At 32.1% G+C, this 16,844-nt stretch overlaps 3 protein-coding genes and 1 long non-coding RNA gene across 10 annotated transcripts in view; 2 read left to right on the top strand and 2 right to left on the bottom strand.

Annotated features, from left to right (window-relative positions):
- Positions 1-199: 199 nt before the first annotated feature.
- On the top strand, positions 200-5,231 carry LOC110661950 (mitochondrial ATP-independent inner membrane protease subunit 1a). Its single transcript, XM_021820797.2, has 5 exons — positions 200-430; positions 519-743; positions 2,314-2,424; positions 4,402-4,463; positions 4,969-5,231. The coding sequence occupies exons 1-4, from the start codon at positions 302-304 to the stop codon at positions 4,438-4,440; spliced, it is 504 nt and encodes a 167-aa protein (XP_021676489.1). The 5' UTR covers positions 200-301; the 3' UTR covers positions 4,441-4,463; positions 4,969-5,231.
- A 1,063-nt stretch (positions 5,232-6,294) lies between these two features.
- Positions 6,295-8,167, top strand: LOC110661952 (uncharacterized). Its single transcript, XR_009144130.1, has 2 exons — positions 6,295-7,662; positions 7,790-8,167. It is a non-coding gene; the product is annotated as an uncharacterized LOC110661952 (long non-coding RNA).
- Positions 8,168-8,395: 228 nt separating this feature from the next.
- LOC131169091 (60S ribosomal protein L18a-2) lies at positions 8,396-10,763 on the bottom strand. The gene is made up of 3 exons (XM_058136155.1): positions 10,419-10,763; positions 10,037-10,100; positions 8,396-8,998 (listed from the first exon to the last, which is right to left on the bottom strand). Exons 1-3 carry the CDS (start codon positions 10,463-10,465, stop codon positions 8,657-8,659), a joined length of 453 nt encoding a protein of 150 aa, XP_057992138.1. The 5' UTR covers positions 10,466-10,763; the 3' UTR covers positions 8,396-8,656.
- Positions 10,764-11,458: 695 nt separating this feature from the next.
- Positions 11,459-16,844, bottom strand: part of LOC110661947 (solanesyl diphosphate synthase 3, chloroplastic/mitochondrial) — a 64,549-nt gene continuing 59,163 nt past the window's right edge. For all 7 annotated transcript variants that reach the window (XM_058136148.1, XM_058136149.1, XM_058136150.1 and 4 more), the window contains 6 exons: positions 16,688-16,759; positions 16,129-16,214; positions 14,923-15,055; positions 13,562-13,651; positions 12,588-12,686; positions 11,459-11,819 (listed from right to left, as the gene is read on the bottom strand). In XM_058136148.1, the coding sequence (XP_057992131.1) occupies positions 11,640-11,819; positions 12,588-12,686; positions 13,562-13,651; positions 14,923-15,055; positions 16,129-16,214; positions 16,688-16,759 (660 nt within the window). In that variant the 3' untranslated portion in view covers positions 11,459-11,639. The remainder of the gene's footprint in view (positions 11,820-12,587; positions 12,687-13,561; positions 13,652-14,922; positions 15,056-16,128; positions 16,215-16,687; positions 16,760-16,844) is intronic.

Here is a 16,844-nt window from a genome sequence, read left to right as displayed (position 1 = left end):
ATGTGATTGTAAAAATATAAAGATTAGCTAATTAATTATGACACAAATTTGATAATAATTATCTTTTTATTTTCTTACTAAAATTTTATATGCAAAATTTAGAATTAAAAAAATTGACAGAGAAAAATATGATTGGCTAAGCGAGTGGGTCAAATTCGAGTTTCTTATTGTTATTATTATTATTATTATTAACCTTTACCTTTCTACCTCTCCATAGTTGAACCAAAAAAAAAAAAAAAAGCGAGCTCGCTCAAAGGGCAGGCCATTTTCACTTCCGCCAAATTCACAGAGAAGGGGAGAGATGAGAGCGGCGAAGTATATTTGGCAATGGCGAAGCATAGCCAAACAAGCATTCACTCAAACATCGATAGTAGCCAAGTTCCTTTGCTTGCTTCACGTCACCAACAACTACCTATGCTCTTCCACTCTCGTATTCTTCTATCCCTTCTCTCCTTCTTCTCTCTCTCTCTCTCTCGTTCTTTTTTGGTGCTAATCAGGGTGCAATCACGTGGTTGCAGGTGTACGGCCCTAGTATGCTTCCAACGCTCAATATTTCCGGTGATGTGTTATTGGTGGAACACATTTCACACCGTTTGGGGAAGCTGGGACCTGGTGATGTGGTGCTGGTTCGATCCCCTGTTGATCCTAGAAAAATCGTCACCAAACGCATCGTGGGAATGGAGGGTGATAGAATCACTTTCTTGCTGGACCCCTCTAGTAATGACAGCTGCAACATCATCGTGGTAAGACATATTCTAATGATAAGAACTAACAAGTACGAATTTGTGTTTAATTTGGAGCTTAGTTGTGATCTTATTCCATGGCTATGGAATAGCATTCTTCACTTATGTGGGAATTTTTATTTAAAAAGTGTCATTAAATCAAGCGATAGAGTTGTATTTGGTGGGCATCAACAATTGTTAGGTATTATCAGCAGCTATTTTTGAGCAATTTTGTTCGAAATTAGTTGCAATTCTACCCAACAGTAGGAATTGAAGAAAATAATGATATTTTATAATTCTTAATTTAAGTAAAAAATAACTTTTAATATTTTGTTCTTAATAGGGAGATTCTGAATTGTTGAAAATTTGCTTTCATTGTGTGTGATTGATTATTTCGATGAGATGGACATGCATGTTCTGAAGATAAATACCATTCTGCATTTCCCCTTAGCTACTAATTCGCTTCCTTTGGTGTGTGTTTATTATCTTGGCATTTCTTTTAAACCAGCCATAAGTCAGCCGGATGATTTCTTTAACTTTTACTTTGTGTTTACCTCCTCACTTAGTCCTTTTAATTGTTGCAAGTGCTTTCTTAGTTGGGGAAATGTAATTAGTATAATTCAAAGTGAATAACTGGACCTTGTTTCCTCAATAATATTACTGGCAAGGCTTAGCCAAATAAATGAACGTTGTTTCTTGTTACAAATTTTAAATACTATCTAATGCTCATAACATGTGAAGTGCTAATGTTGACTGTGAGAACATACTATTTGACCATGTAATTTCTACACCTTGCTGCTGTTAATTGTTTACAGAATGCTTGTGTTCAACAGAAGGATTTCACAAAGAAATACTCTTGAATTTTTAAGAATCAATTGACCATTTATATTTGATAATCTAACATTTTATGCTTGTCATTTTTTTTTTTGGCTGGATATGAAATGCTTTGCTTAGCAGCACAATGCTTGTTTTTGCTTTCCTACAGTCCCATGTTCACTATTTCTGCTGCTCTGATTTCGCTTACCACTACTGTAATCACTTTTTTTTTTTTTTTTTTAAACTTTGGTTACTAAGATATTTCAGGCCTGAAATTTGTCAAATGCCTGCCCATGGATTCAGCAATTGGCTGTAGTTTGAATGGTTGATCATCTACTTGGAATCTCCAGATCTGCCTATTTTCAACTTCCTAAAGCATTCCATTGCCTACTGTGCCCTTATTTGTCTATGCTTGCATCAGTATCCAGAAAATAAAATGAAAAATAAATTATATATGCATCCAAGTTCCCATGTCATTAGTAATACATGAATGAAATTATCTGAGATCACATGCTAATGGAAATGTTGCTCAACATTCTTTTTCTCTTTGTGATTTGGTGCTAATGTACTGCTTCAAATTTAACCTAAGTGAGGATGAAAACTAATCATGAATGAGTACTTTGAGTGCTCCCTTTTCCTCTTTGTTATGAATGGAGAATCTTTTTATATGAAATATGTTTTGAGGCAGTATGTTCATCTCTTTCTCTGTGATCTGATAGAAATTAGTGATTCAAAATTAATTAATTTTTGTTTGGGATTTGAATTATGTTGATAGGTCCCAAAGGGGCATGTTTGGATTCAGGGAGATAATATGTATGCTTCCAGTGATTCAAGGCATTTTGGGCCTGTTCCATATGGTCTTATTCAAGGGAAAGTGTTTATGAGGGTATGTAAATATTTTACTACAGTTTTATAATCAGCTCATTGTTTTGTTTGGCTGAGATCTCATATTTTACTACTGATTCAATGGATAGTGCGTGTGTCAACTAAATGGTTTGCAGTTCTTGAATTCTTAGTGGGATCATCATGATTCATGATCATATGAACTATCTGGAAACTAAGTACATTTGTTATTTGTTGTCCTTGATATCCTGCAAAGCTTCCATTGTTTTTCTCACATCTTTTAGTCAGTTTCGTTATTGATGACTTTTGGAAGGATCAACACCTTGTGGAATGGACTTTTGATACTGAAATTAGAGAGAAATTATGTTCTTTAAGTGTACATACTGAAATGATAGAACTAGCATTCATTTATGAGTGTCAACAACTTCGGGTTTTACAGAGCTGGTTAATAGGCTTCAATTCTACGTGATATGGGCATACACTGTAAATTTATATTTCATCTCCTGGTTAAAAAACCATTTATCATAACAGTAGTATTATCGTTGGAGTTCCCTTCTCCCTGCAACTTGCTTACTGGTAACATAACCTAACAAGCAACCCTCTCGTGTTTTTTGTTATTAATTCATTTTATTTTGTGGATATGTAATGCAACTTTAAGGGAAGGGATTTTGAGTCTTTAGATGGTCTCTAGCCTGATATAAGTTTTATTTTACCATCTTTTGTTGCCCATTTTCTCCATCACTAAGGGGTGGATTTTTTCTTTTTTTTTTTTGAAAATATAAATTTGAATGCAAAGGACTTGGCCCAAAACATAATATTAAGGGTGCTCTCACTTCATATAATAATCCTTGAGCAATTTTTGCCGACTTCAGTGATGTCATTTGTTCAGCAAATCTCTGATCTGACACTGAACTACTGAAATTGCAAAACTAAAGCTTTTGTTAACTGTAATCACTGGTCAGTAAACCAAATGCATGTGTTTGAACATGACTGCCATGGCCACCATAGCTCAGCCAATGCTGTTTTCTTAGCACTATTAACATCATCCTAACACAACAAAATCAACCATAAAGAAAATTGGAAATGGTTCCAAAAACCCAATTTATCCCACCACCAACAATAATAATTTTCAAATAACACTAGTGTTCTTAAAAGTTTGTTTCTAAGAATTGTTAGATTTAGGTTTCTAACACTATGTTTGGGTGGAGGTGAAAGAGGGGTAAGTAAATTATGTACTCCAGTTTGGAAAGAAGTGAGTTGATGCCTTACTCTCCCTTACTCCTCAAATCTCTATTTTTTCGACACCTCAGTTTGGGGTGTAAGGAAGTGGAGGTGAGATGCTGTGTTTTTTACTTTATTTAATGTCTTTTCTCCACCTATTCTCAAACATAAAGAATACACATTACCTGTTTTACTCTTTTCATTAATTTACCTCTTCCTAAACATAAAATTTTTTTATTATAACCCTTCTTATCCTCCCTTATCCTTCCATTAATTACTTTTCCCTCACCCAATCCAAAGAGAGTGTAAGGAGAGGGAGGGTGTGCGTGAAAAGGGGAGTAGAAGTTTATATTCTAAATCTGTATTTTGATTTCAATAGCTCTTTGGAATAGTATTTCGTGTATAGAGTGGATGATTTTTTATCCAAAGTTAACTTCATTGTCTCATATTCTAAGGCTTTAGCTTATGTAGCCTTTGGCTTTGGTTGGCTTACAAAGAATGGTGTGAGGTTGATTCAAGTCTCAAGTTCAAATCTTGTCAGTTGAGGGGAAAAAAATTGTTTTCATTGTGAATTGAGAGAACTTGTTCAATCAATATTGTTGCGTAATGTTTTTGTACATCCTTATCATGGTATAATGAGCACAATTTTCCTACAAATATGCCATCATTCCTGTGACCATTAATAGTTCACAGGTAGAGTATTATGCTCTGAAGGTTCATCAAGTCTTTTGTTCTTTTTTGTTACCTATGTTGATTGATGATAAGAATTAAGTGAACCATTTTTATTTTCCGTCTTTAGGTGTGGCCACCTCATAGCTTTGGATCCTTGGAACAATAAGTAAAACAAGTGATATTGTAAAGGTAATGATTACCATTTAATTATGCTGAATTTTCCATATGTTCCATGTTATTTATTTGCTAACTGTGGTTTTATTGATGATGATTGCTGATTTTCTTTTTTATAGTAATGCCAACTATTTTAGATTTTTTTTCTTTTTCCCCTTTTTGCTGCTAGTGCTACCATTGATTTTGATCTCTCATTTTGGAATGGATATAGAACTGTTAACAGTTAATTACAGAGAGAGTAGTTGTTAGAATTCTGTATCATTCAAGATTGTTCCCTGCATTAGAGAAAAACGCTATGATTTATACGGTCAATTTCCTTTTGACCTATTTTGTCCCTCCTATTCTCTCTTATGTTCTCACCGTCCTCCATCCCCTTTAATTATGCTTTTAACCCATTTTTCTGCTTTTAACCCATTTTTTCTAAGCTTCTTGTCCTCGCATGGCTTCTTGCTTGCTGTTTTGATGATGATTATAGTTATAGAATGGCTAATCTTGATTTTCTTGGTTGATTATTGATTAGATTTCTCGTTTTCGGCTTCGGGGCAGTTGATCACACATGGCCTAACAACTGATTTCGCTGATCAGATTCTCAATATACGCGACCAAGCGTGTTGAGCTTGGTTAGAAGTTGGAGAATGAAGTTTCAGGATGCTAAATTGTTTTAAGTTTCAGTTTCTGCTATCGAACAACACATGAAATTGTAATATTTTAATGACATTGAAATTATAATATTAAGCCTGTAATATTTTTAGCATAAATATATTTTATGAAATAATTTTTTTTATATTTGGTGAAAATAATTATAAAATAAATATAATTATCTAGAAAATAAGAATTTGAACGCATAAATAACTATTAATTATCAATGCATATTATTTAAAAAAAAGTTGGTAAAATAACAATGAAAGATTTTTTAATCTCAATTAATAAACCAAATTCAAACCAAAAAATAATTATAAATGAGAAATTATAACATATTTTTAATATATTAAAAAATAATACATCTCATATTTATAAATTTTTATTTCTTTTTAGAAAAAATAAATGAAAATTACTATTTAATTTTTTATTTTAATGAAATTGATTACTTGTTTTTTATATTTTTAAAAAATTTTATTTAGTTCCTAAATTTTACTTCAGTTAAATTGTTTAAATTCTCCGTCAAATTTTTCATTATTTATGCTATTCAAATTATTATTTAATTTTTTTATTAAATAAATTAATTAGTTGATTCTTTTTAAAAAATATTACTATTTATTCTATTTATTTTAGTGAAATTAATTAGTTAGTCTATATATTTTAAAAAATATAATATTTTAAAAAAATTATATATTCTTGTATAAAAATAAAAATTTTATTATATGAAGACTAAATTTGAATTCATTTTTTTTAATTTTCATTTTTTTGAATATCATTTTTATGTTTTCTCTATAAAAAATAAATTTTTTTAATTATTTAGTAATTTAATGAAATTTATTACTTTTTGGTGTGTAGATAACTTGTATCATTTTTTTAATAAATTAAAATAAAGGGAGAATCTAAGAGAGAATGGTGTAAGTGTAAAGGAGAAAAAATATGGAGAGAGATAATTAGAGGAGGATAAGAGACAAAAAAAAGAGAGAGTATTAGAATAATTTATGTATAAAAAATAATTATGAGAATAAATAATTAATAAAATAAAATTACAAAAATTAACTAATATTTTTTTTTTAAAAATATAAAAATTAACTAAATAATTTTACTTTAATTAATATTAATTAAAAAAATTAATAAAAAAATTAAATAATTTAATAAAAATAAAATATAATAATACATCAACTAAATAATATATTTTTTTAGGTTTCAGGATAAATAGTTTGTGTCAAAATGATAAGATTAGCAAGTTACCAAAAAATTCGGTGGGTTACGCCTCTAATATTTAAAAACAGGGAATGGCAAAAGAGACAATTTACAGTGGAAGGCCTCACGATAAATGACGGTGAAGTAGGGCTTCACTTCTCAATGCCTTTGAGAGAACAGAGCGGGCGGAGTCGCCTCCATTGCTGTTTCTGTTCCGTTGCAGGCAAATAGAAACGTTTTTATGATCCTTTTTGCTATGTGTAAGCAGACTTTATGGCTTGCAGTTCGAAGAAAGGTCTTAATACACTCTTCAATCTTCATCCTTCTTTTTTTATTTTAATTTTTTATGCTTTTGAAATAGTAAGGAAGGCCGATCCAAATGGGCTCTTGTTTGAAATTGGTAAGATATGAGAGCTCAATTTCACCCGGCCAAGAGTTGATCTTTGGGGCGGCCTCAAGGTTTTACGTGTTCTCTATCATGTTTTAATTCAGGGAGCTGCCCTAAATTTTTTTTTTTTTTTTTAATTTCCATAGCCAAAACTCTTTGAAACTCATTTGATGGAGATTCTAAAGGTTTGGTTGGATTTTTTTGATTGGAAATTTCATGTTGATATTGTGTTCGACAGCAATTAAGAATAGCAGATTTGCAGCCATTTGAAATTGCAGAAAAGGGAAAAGGGACATCTTATTAGATTTCAAAATTTTTATATTCTTTTTCTTTAAATGCATATTTTTCTTATTTAATAATTGAAAAAATAGTTTATATTTGCAAAATTTGAAAATATATAATCAATCAAAAATATTATTAAATTAAATATAGAATAACATGAGATTTTCGACAAAACTATGTATTGAATTTATTCAAAGTTAATTGTTTTAAGAATAAAAAGTAGAATTAATAAAAAAAAGCTCTTTATTTATATTAAATATAAAATCAAAATAAAAATTTAATAATAAGTAAAAGGAAAAAAATTGAGAAATCATTTTAAGGAATTATTATGTGTGCATGGTGCAGCCATGATTGAAGGGAGATTATAAGGTTGCTTGTTTGTTTTTCTATTTTCTTTTTTTTCTAATATTTTTCTATTTTCTATTTACTAGAAGATTTGATTTTCATTAAACTATAGCATGGAAATTAATATAAACCGTGGCATCGTCCATGATTCTGAATTTCTGATTTCCTTGCATTTTTTAATAAGTGTTAAAGCAATCTCATTTGATTTATAAAACATTTGTCATGAAATTGGGTGAAGATCTCCCAGCAAACAATTTGGCCTGTAGTTCATTGGTAGAATAATCTAAAATTGAGCCATGTTCTGGCTTAAGAGTTACAATTGAGCGAGGAGCATGAGGTGAAAAGAGAAGCGTTTTTGAGGTAAAATTTTTCCCAGAGCTATTTTAGTTTCTACTAGAGCAAAGCAAACTTCTGTCCAATGCATATTCTAGGACACCATCCTAAAGGGAAGAATCACTCATTGAGAAAATCTGTGTTTGGAATTCAGATGCATCGTTGCCCCAGAGTTGAGTTCTTGGTGTACAATAATCAGTGGCAAGGTAATGCCAAATCCCCAAGCCTTGTTTCTTCACTAACAGTTCGACCAAGTACAAACAATGCTGGGTAGAGCCATCAAATTCTGGCTTTCTGCCGCCAAAAACCTGCAAAAACTCTTTATCTAGCTCGTGCTTGCGATTGTGGACACTTGTTAAGATCACTGAACCAGTAACATCTAGTAGTTGAATATCTGTTTCTCATAGTGCAAGAGGTTATTAAAAATTTAAGTTTCTGTTTGGATAACCGTTAATAGCAGACTTCAACAGTTGAATTAAACATGTCCATTCAATGTATATACTTGCTTTGGTATATTTGTGGTTACCTCCAACCCTTCTATTTTGCACTCCTAAGATTCAGACCATATCACAGAATCCTTAATTCTATCAATTTGCACTGCAAAGTTCAGGTTAAGTCCTCCAGGACAAATGATTTTTTGTATGATTAAAAACTGAAAGCTTATTTAGCAAGCCAAAGGAAAAAAGGAATATCAACTGTTAACCTAAATCGACCAGATATCCAGGACATTTAGACTGAGGTGTGATCACAAACCAAGCTGTTAAAAATAATTGTTCACTGAGATGATGACAAAAATATTGTTATGCAAATTTCAGAGAGCTAACTTTTGCCATCATAATAACTACTTCAACCCATCACTAGAAAATGAAATTTCTGAAACAAGCCCGTCAAAAATTTTCATTTCAGATTTACCTCAACTGCTAGCACTGATAGGAAAAATTCAAACTCAAGATTTTCAGTCACACACCTCCAAGACCTAAAAATTAACATCTAGCAACTGAAATTAGCCAAATTGGTAGGATTACATAAACAAATTGGGCCTTGATGCCTTATATGTAGTCTTGAGTTTCCTAGTGGGTGGCCGAACCTTCTTAAACACCAGAGGAAACTTAATTTTAGAGTTGTGGAACTGCTTAGTGCTCTCTCTCTTGCAAAGCTTAGCTGGTACGGTGGCTGTTTTGATGATCTGAATGCATGAGAACCTAACACGGTGACGAGAAGCCATCTCATTGTACATTTGTTCCACAACACCATTAAGAGTAGTGTCTCTGTATTCCTTGTACATATTATGATACCCAGTTCGACTTTGGTAACGCAGCCAGATACCATAGTTCTTAATCTTGGTAGGATTCTTCTCAAAAATCTACATTTAAATTAAAGAAAAAAAAATTAATCAGAAGCAAATGCCAAATATTCAAAATTCAAGCTCTTTTCAATAATTCTGCATGCATGTAACAAGCTAAATTAATGCTCTCCGCCTGCTTGTATGTTTGGGCAATCTTAGAATTACTAGAATAACCAAGGCTTCAAAAAAGGACACGTGCAGATGCATTGAGAGATAGGGTATAGTACTCCTTGCCTTGGTAACCATTCAAGAAAAAAGAGGAGAAAAAACGTTAAGGAGGAAGAGAATTTGGTGGAAATAGGAAAGCGGAAGGAAATCACCTAAAGGATTCAATTTGTCCACTAGTTTTATTTTGTAAATTTGATAGCTTTTTGCACAAGGAATGGGGAACTATGTCAATCCTTTAACTTCCATAATCTCATCAAAGGCTAATGTTAACTCAACAATTTGCACAGGTATTAATAACAAAAAGGTTCAGAATAGCATCACAACATTTAATAAACATACGTCAAAAGAATAAATACTATCTCACATACTTATGTTGTGCAAACCAAATTCAGTATCATAAATTAGAAAAGGATGGCAGTGTAAAATAAATATAATTAGAGCACACACAATAAAAGACACATCAGAAATATGCATAACAATAAACTAACTAAAATTGCAAGGGTCTTTAAATTATCAATGTAAAACTGAGGTCTGTTATGTTAGCAATCCATTGTAAAACTTCTTCAAGTACTTTATTATCCCACAAAAGAGGAGATGAGGAGATCTCCATACTTTTTTATTCCCACTATTATTTTTTAGTTGATAGTCAGCCATATCTTGAATGAAGAGATTCAAATATGATCCTATCCTCAAAACTACTCCAGTACCTCAACCAGACCTTCAAGTTACACAGAATCCACCCCATATCTTCAAGGACCAACAAAACCATCTTTAACATACAGATACGTAAATCAAAAGATGTTTTGTAACAAGGGATGCAAAATCAAAGCAGCACACTGAAAGACGCATATATTTGACAGTTCAGACATCAAACAAGTGGTAAGTTACCTCATTGATTGCTAAAACTTGCCCATTGCTCTTCTTAACCTTCTTCAGCTTCCTTAAGAAATACCTACCAACATTATTGGATCAAATGAGAGCGATATCCCAAAGTGGGGACTCAAGAAGCGCTTCATCAGATGGAAGATCACGCAAGCAGCCAAACTTGAAACTAATCCAAAATTTAGTTTGGCCCTCAACAAGCAGAGGACCTAAAAAATATATGAAATGGAGCAAATAAAAGTGGGTACGGAGAGTAGAACAAAATTTGTAGTCATGTAAAGAATGCCTTTGAATTTCTTCAATCTCTCAATCAAAAAACAGTGTGACATTTTAGCAAATAAAAGAAAAATGAATTACAATTATATGAATGTTCGTTCAATTTCCTCACCAAAACTTTGATTTGGCACGGACCTCGTTGGTGCTCCAGAGCTTCATCCGATAAATCTTCGGATGCTCATCTGACTCAGAAGGTAGAGCTCTCCCCACCACCTGATACTGGTGAAACTGCAGTTCAACCGTGAATCCAAATCAATACAATCTCTAGCAATTAAGTAAAACACATCAGAGTTCAATGTTAAATTCAGGCTGCCTTTGTTTCCATTCACTCTACTTGAACAAGAATTTCCAGAAAGAAATATAAAGCTACCATTCAATGCGCAAGAAATAAGAAATGTATGCGAAAGAAGGAGAAGCAATTTCCATTTAATTTAGTTGCTTTATAAATAAATAAATGCAAATGCATTTAAAAAGGGATTTCTTCCAAAATTATTGCATTTTAATTTTTCTTGTTTTAAATTTATTTTTTTATATATAAAAAAATCATTACGTGCTTCTAATACATCCCAATTGTGTAACATATCAATAGTCAATCAAATCAATATATATATATTATAAAAGTGTGCTACCTACGTTATTAAAGTTGCTTAACAATCACCATATGACTCCACTTTTTTATTATTTCTATTTTTTATATTTTATAAATGAAAAATTAGCTTATTATATTTTTTTAAATTTCAACTAACTCATACTCAAAAAATTATTTTAATATAAAATATAAAAAATATATTAATTTTATATTATTAAAATAAAATAATAAATAATTTACGTAATACAAGAATAAATTAGTTTCAATCTAATTCTGGTACATACCCAAACCGATCTTGAGAAGGCATATGAAAGATTAAAAATAGAACATCAACATTGTGATAAAAATAATTTCAACTTTCTAAAATATTTCTTCTATTTGAATATAAAATTTTAAAAATTTTAATTTAATTAATTTTTTTCAAATTTGAATGAAAAATTTTATTTTTTTTATTTTAAAAATTTTATTTTTAAAAAAATATAAATAAATATAATTGTGTGAGAATTTAGTTACATTCTTTTATAGGGAATGATTTATTCCAAAATCCTTTAGGGGAACCTGTAAGACATGAAGTACAATTTACAAACTGGGCCTCAAAAATTATCATGAAATAACAATTGAAGTATATGAATAAACAAAGATGAAAACAAGAGGAGATTGACCCTCATGCTACAAGAACAATAATAATAATCGAAAAATATGCAAAAAAATCTATTAGGAGTGCTAGGAATTGAAAATCTCCTGTCACTTATTTCTTGTGATTACTCTGTGGGTGAGATCTAGTAGTGCCCGCCTCGACTTTCTTACTTCTTCATCATCAGTTTCAGGTAGTGAATCAATAGCTGCTGCAGCAAGGCTAGCATGCTTTGCAGCTAGCTCCCTTGTCCTATGTATTCCACGACTCTTCCCAAGGTACTCCAGCGCCTGTATTTTCAGAATTATCAATACTGGTATGCTGACAATCCAATGGTGCATAGAGTAACAATAGCGACTAACTTTATTCAACAAAGAAAAAAATAGTTACTATAAGTGCAACAGTAAATAATAAGAACAGCATATCCAAGCCTAAGAAAAAATTGGTCTCTGTTTTACATGAAGATAATTGGTTACTGTCTCAGAACTGGGCAATTAATGAATAATCCTTCAATTGGTTTTATCCTTCATGGTACAGATATCAAAAATAAAATAGGAATGGACCAAAAAAACAGAAAAAAAAAATTTCAGAAGGCAGTGAAGTTCGTTGAAATCAAAATGGAAATAAATTGCAATCTCTTAAGTGCTTGGTAAGAATGAAAATGTTCTCTTGCCACAGACTTCTCTGATCTGATCTTACATATACCCAGCATGGAAAACCATTTCATATCAAAATATTGAAAAACAAAAGGAAACGATCTCAAATTTTTGTATTAAAACGTTGAAAATTGAAACAAAAGGAACCTTCATGTTTGCAGCGTAGGTTTCAACATCGTCCATGATTAAAAAAATAATGTGCAGTGTGAGGTGCTTTGACTTTCTGATAACATTCAAGCATTCAAATTCTGTTTCCTAGCAGAATAGATATAGATGACAAAGAAGAAAGCCTAAAGTTCCTTGCAGTAGCTTTCAGCATCATGAGATTAGTATCATCCATCTAACACTTCCTACATCAAAACTTGCACAGTTGTGTCAAGGCAAAAATGCATACAAACTTACAATATCAACATTTTCAGGATTGTCAAAGCCCTGTTGAACAACTGCACGCAGTTGAGGGAACTCCTCTATAGCAAACAATATTGGAGCCGTCACGATTCCCTGCAAAAATTATCATATTTCTGAACACGTTATTTTAACTACAAAAATTATTACATACATGATTATGACAGCCAATTGATTTACAACAATTAATGCAATTCAAGTAGGCTAACAAAATGTGCCTCAACATGCGAATTCCAATACAAGTACAAATAAGCTATCATACGCACAATCAGGTTTTTAAACAACAAAACTGGAAACAGTGCCACTGAATCAAAATCAATTGGACGGAATCAAACCGAATCAGCAGCCACTATTGGAATTGCTTTCAAAATTAGCAAAATCACTCAAACCAACATAAGATGAAGAATAAAATTAAATATCATATTAATCTAGTATATCTAACAATTTTAGCAGAAAAGAAAAATTATTACAAAAAGTTACTATATAAAAAATATATAATTATTTTCATATGAATTATGTCAAATCATTTTGAAAGAAATAGAAATCATAGCAAAAGCAGACTGATTTTGCAAGAATCAGTTCATTTGATGGAGCCTGCTATTTAAAACCTGAAGACATCCCTATTTAAAGTGAGTTATCTCTTTATAAATAAAGAGTAAAATTGAAAAGTAAGCACATTTATTTTACCTTTTAATTGTCCAAAAAATAGAATTGAAATGAATCATCCAAATTGAATTGAACTCTGTCACAATAATTTTTCCAAACAGAGCATGTAATCGAAGATGCTTCATTTTTGGCATACACAAATGCAAATGCTCAATGAAAATGCCAAAGTAATAATTTCTTTCCTTCAACAAAGTTAAAGCAAAAGTATATAACAAGCTTGTTGACCACATCTCATAAGTAATGAGAGCTTAAAAGTTAAAAAACATCTAATGTTTCCGTCATTCAGATATCAGATCAGGGATTACATGGCGAATGTCAGATAATGAACCCTTTCCAAGTGAAGCAAATGTGCCTGTGAAATCAAGGACGTCATCTATCAGCTGAAATGCCAATCCCTAAAAAAGGAAGCAGATTCAATTAAGGAAAATTAAACTACTTGAAATGAAGGGCAATCATATGGGAGCATTAACAGCCAACAGAAAGATAAGCAATGATTGCAGGCCAAACTATCCAAACACCAAGTTTTCCATCATATATATATACACACACACGCGCGTGCACACCAAGCCCTAATCTTCGAGCATAATATCAAATTATACTCCTAATTTTAAATTAGTACAATGTCAACTAAAAATTTCACAAAACATTACAATTCAAAACCCTCAAATTTTCTTTTCTCAAATCTTCTTTAATTTGCCTGTGAAATTTTACAAATGCAGAGTCTAAAAAAAGCTCTTATCGAGTAGAATGAGTTTGTGAGCTTATTTTTTTCAGTGACAAGGAAAAATGATACAGAAGTCACAATTAAAAAGATTCAACCTAGATCTTAAACCTTTTCTCCAAGATTTCTCACATAAAGCACAACCATTTAGATGCTATGCATTAAATTAAAATATATTCCATGGATAATTAAAATTCTAAGCCAAATTTGTCAAACAAAATCAAGTTTAAGGTTGACATTTTAACAATTTAGTGTCAAGGGAGCAATTTTGAATTACCTTTTAAGGTCAAGGGTCATGCATTACGATATAATTTAACCCCAAGAAAGAAAAATATAACAGTTTGACTAGAAGAGAGTTCCATTCAGTAAAGTGCGAAGCAAAGACATCCATAATTATCACAATTGGTTGATCAAGTTGACTGTAGTTAAAAATTACTATTTTAACTGATGCATGTGCTCACGAGTTCTAAAAATATATTGACCTTAACACTGTGTTTGGGAAAGAAAGGTGGGGGGAGAAAAAGGAGGATATACAAAGTTGGGAATCAAGGGCAGAGGACATTGCATTTTGCTCGCTTGTTTAGATGGGATGACGAGACGAGAAAAAATGAGGCAAAAGATCCCTTTCCTTTACTTGGTTTTCAGTTGAAAGTACAATATAGCTTCTATAAAAAGGACATACACATGAAAGCAAATATGTAATTCAATATACAAGTTGGCTTCCCAGTGCCTCTTTTCCCCATTGTGCAGAGAATAGAATTAGTGGACTCAGGAGAAAATTTTATCCCTTTCTTTCCTTTCCACGTTTCCAAGAGTTAAATTCTATCTCGTCTCCCTCACTCAATTTTCTCCAGACCCACTCTCTCCCATCCCCAAAACAAAGGTAAAATACAATTTGGAAGTAACCAGAGGAAAATAGAACAACTCAATAAAGAATTTACAAACCAGATTTTTGCCATACTCAAAAGCCAACGTTGCAACTTCTGTGGTTTGCCCAGCAAGAAGGGCAATTGCTTTGCAGCTGTTTGAGATCAAAGATGCAGTCTTGTAGTATTTCTTTTGCATATGGTACTCCATGCTGCATAGCAACAGTGACATTGAGTTGAACAAACTAAAAATAGAGCATATGTAGGTACAATTGCAAATCAAGGCACAAACAATGCAACAAAAACCATGTCATGCCTTCAACAATGTAGATATAAATGAAATTCAGTGGTGATGTGAAAGCCAAAGTAATGTCCCGTACACCACAAATCCACCCTGCTGTATATGTTCATATTCACAACTTACAGTAACATGTATCTCTTTGCACGCCTATATGAATTGTCTAACCGTTTATGCATTACATTGGCCACCTACTTCGCCACCTACTTCATAGCTTTGTAGCGGGCACTGGTGTACACTATATGCTTAGAATTTTTATTTTTATTTTTTAATTCTATGGGTCTATCTAATCCAGAAAAACCTTTTGGACATCAGAGGAATTCATTCAGCTGCAAGGATCTTTTTCTTTGCTTTTTTTCTGAACTCGAAAACACTCCTCATTCATATAGAACAGATATAAGCCAAACCAAGGAATACATTTTGGTATGAGTAGCCAATTGCATGAGCAGCCAAAGTTAATGATCTGAAAAGGGGAAAAGTCTGAAGAAAGCTTTAGATCAATAAAAAAGCTTCCAGTCGGTCACTTCTTTATGGGCAATTATGTACCCAACGATAAGAACATAATTGAGCTAAAATTACGATTTTCTGATGAGATGTAAGAAATTTTGCAGCATTAAACATGCAAGTCTCATCAAAATTAGCACATAAATGTGTACCCTTGTTCGGAACAGCAAATCACAACCAACAACGTAGAATTCCCTTTACAAGGATTCTCATTTGATTTTGTCACACAAATAGACCAACCTCTAAATCCAAGCCTTCCTAACCATCCTAGTGAAGCATAATTTTTTAAAAAAACTGAAGCCAGAGGAAAAAGTGTGCAAGCATTACAGAAGAGAATATTAGCAATGGGCATCTGGAGATGCAAATGCTTTAGATAAACCAAAAAAACTTCTATGTTGCATACAACTTTAAATCTCCAACTCCATGTACCATAGTGAGACGACCTAAAAGTGGAAACAAAGGCAAAGCTGCATAATTGCATACCTACAACGTTGCTCAGATGTGCAAGTCATCTGCATGGTTTCACCAGTCACAAGATGCTCTACAACTATCGCTAGCAGTGAAACAACCTATAGCCATGAAGTAATGGTGAAGACAAAGAAATAATAATAATAATAATAATAATAATAATAATAATAATAATAGGAAAAAAGATGACCTAACAACTTGATACTTTCAAAATTACATCCTCCAACCCATATGGCTACTAGTAGTAAATTCATCTCTCCAGGCTTGATGCACATTCATGGACTTATAAACTAATGTATAATGTATTGGACACCAAAACGACACAATTCAACCATAATTGCATAGCAGAAGCAAAAAGGCAAGGATCAGCTAAAGTAACTTGAGCAGAAAACAGACATCCATTGTGCTAGACATCCCCAGGGATTCTTCACCATCTATTCTTACCTGGATGGATAAGCGATGTGAAGAAAATTGAGGAATAGTTTTGAGAAACTTAAGATGAAAAGACCATGATACATGTTATTGCTCCAAGCAGATTCACATGATTGCATAATAATAAAATAAATAGACATGCCTCAGTGTTTTTCAAAGATGCAAGGGCTACAAAAGCTCGTGAAAGCAGAACATCTCCAGCTAACACTGCTACCTGCAATATAAATGAAGGAAAGAAACTTCAGTTACAAACATTTATGGTTTTATTCTCCTAAAACAGAAAACTGACACAGAACTTG

This window comes from Hevea brasiliensis, chromosome 15 (genome assembly GCF_030052815.1).
Source record: "Hevea brasiliensis isolate MT/VB/25A 57/8 chromosome 15, ASM3005281v1, whole genome shotgun sequence".
NCBI classification, from domain to species: Eukaryota; Viridiplantae; Streptophyta; class Magnoliopsida; order Malpighiales; family Euphorbiaceae; genus Hevea; species Hevea brasiliensis.
The sequence above is the reverse complement of the archived record's forward strand: the minus strand, read 5'-3'. Positions and strand labels throughout refer to the sequence as shown.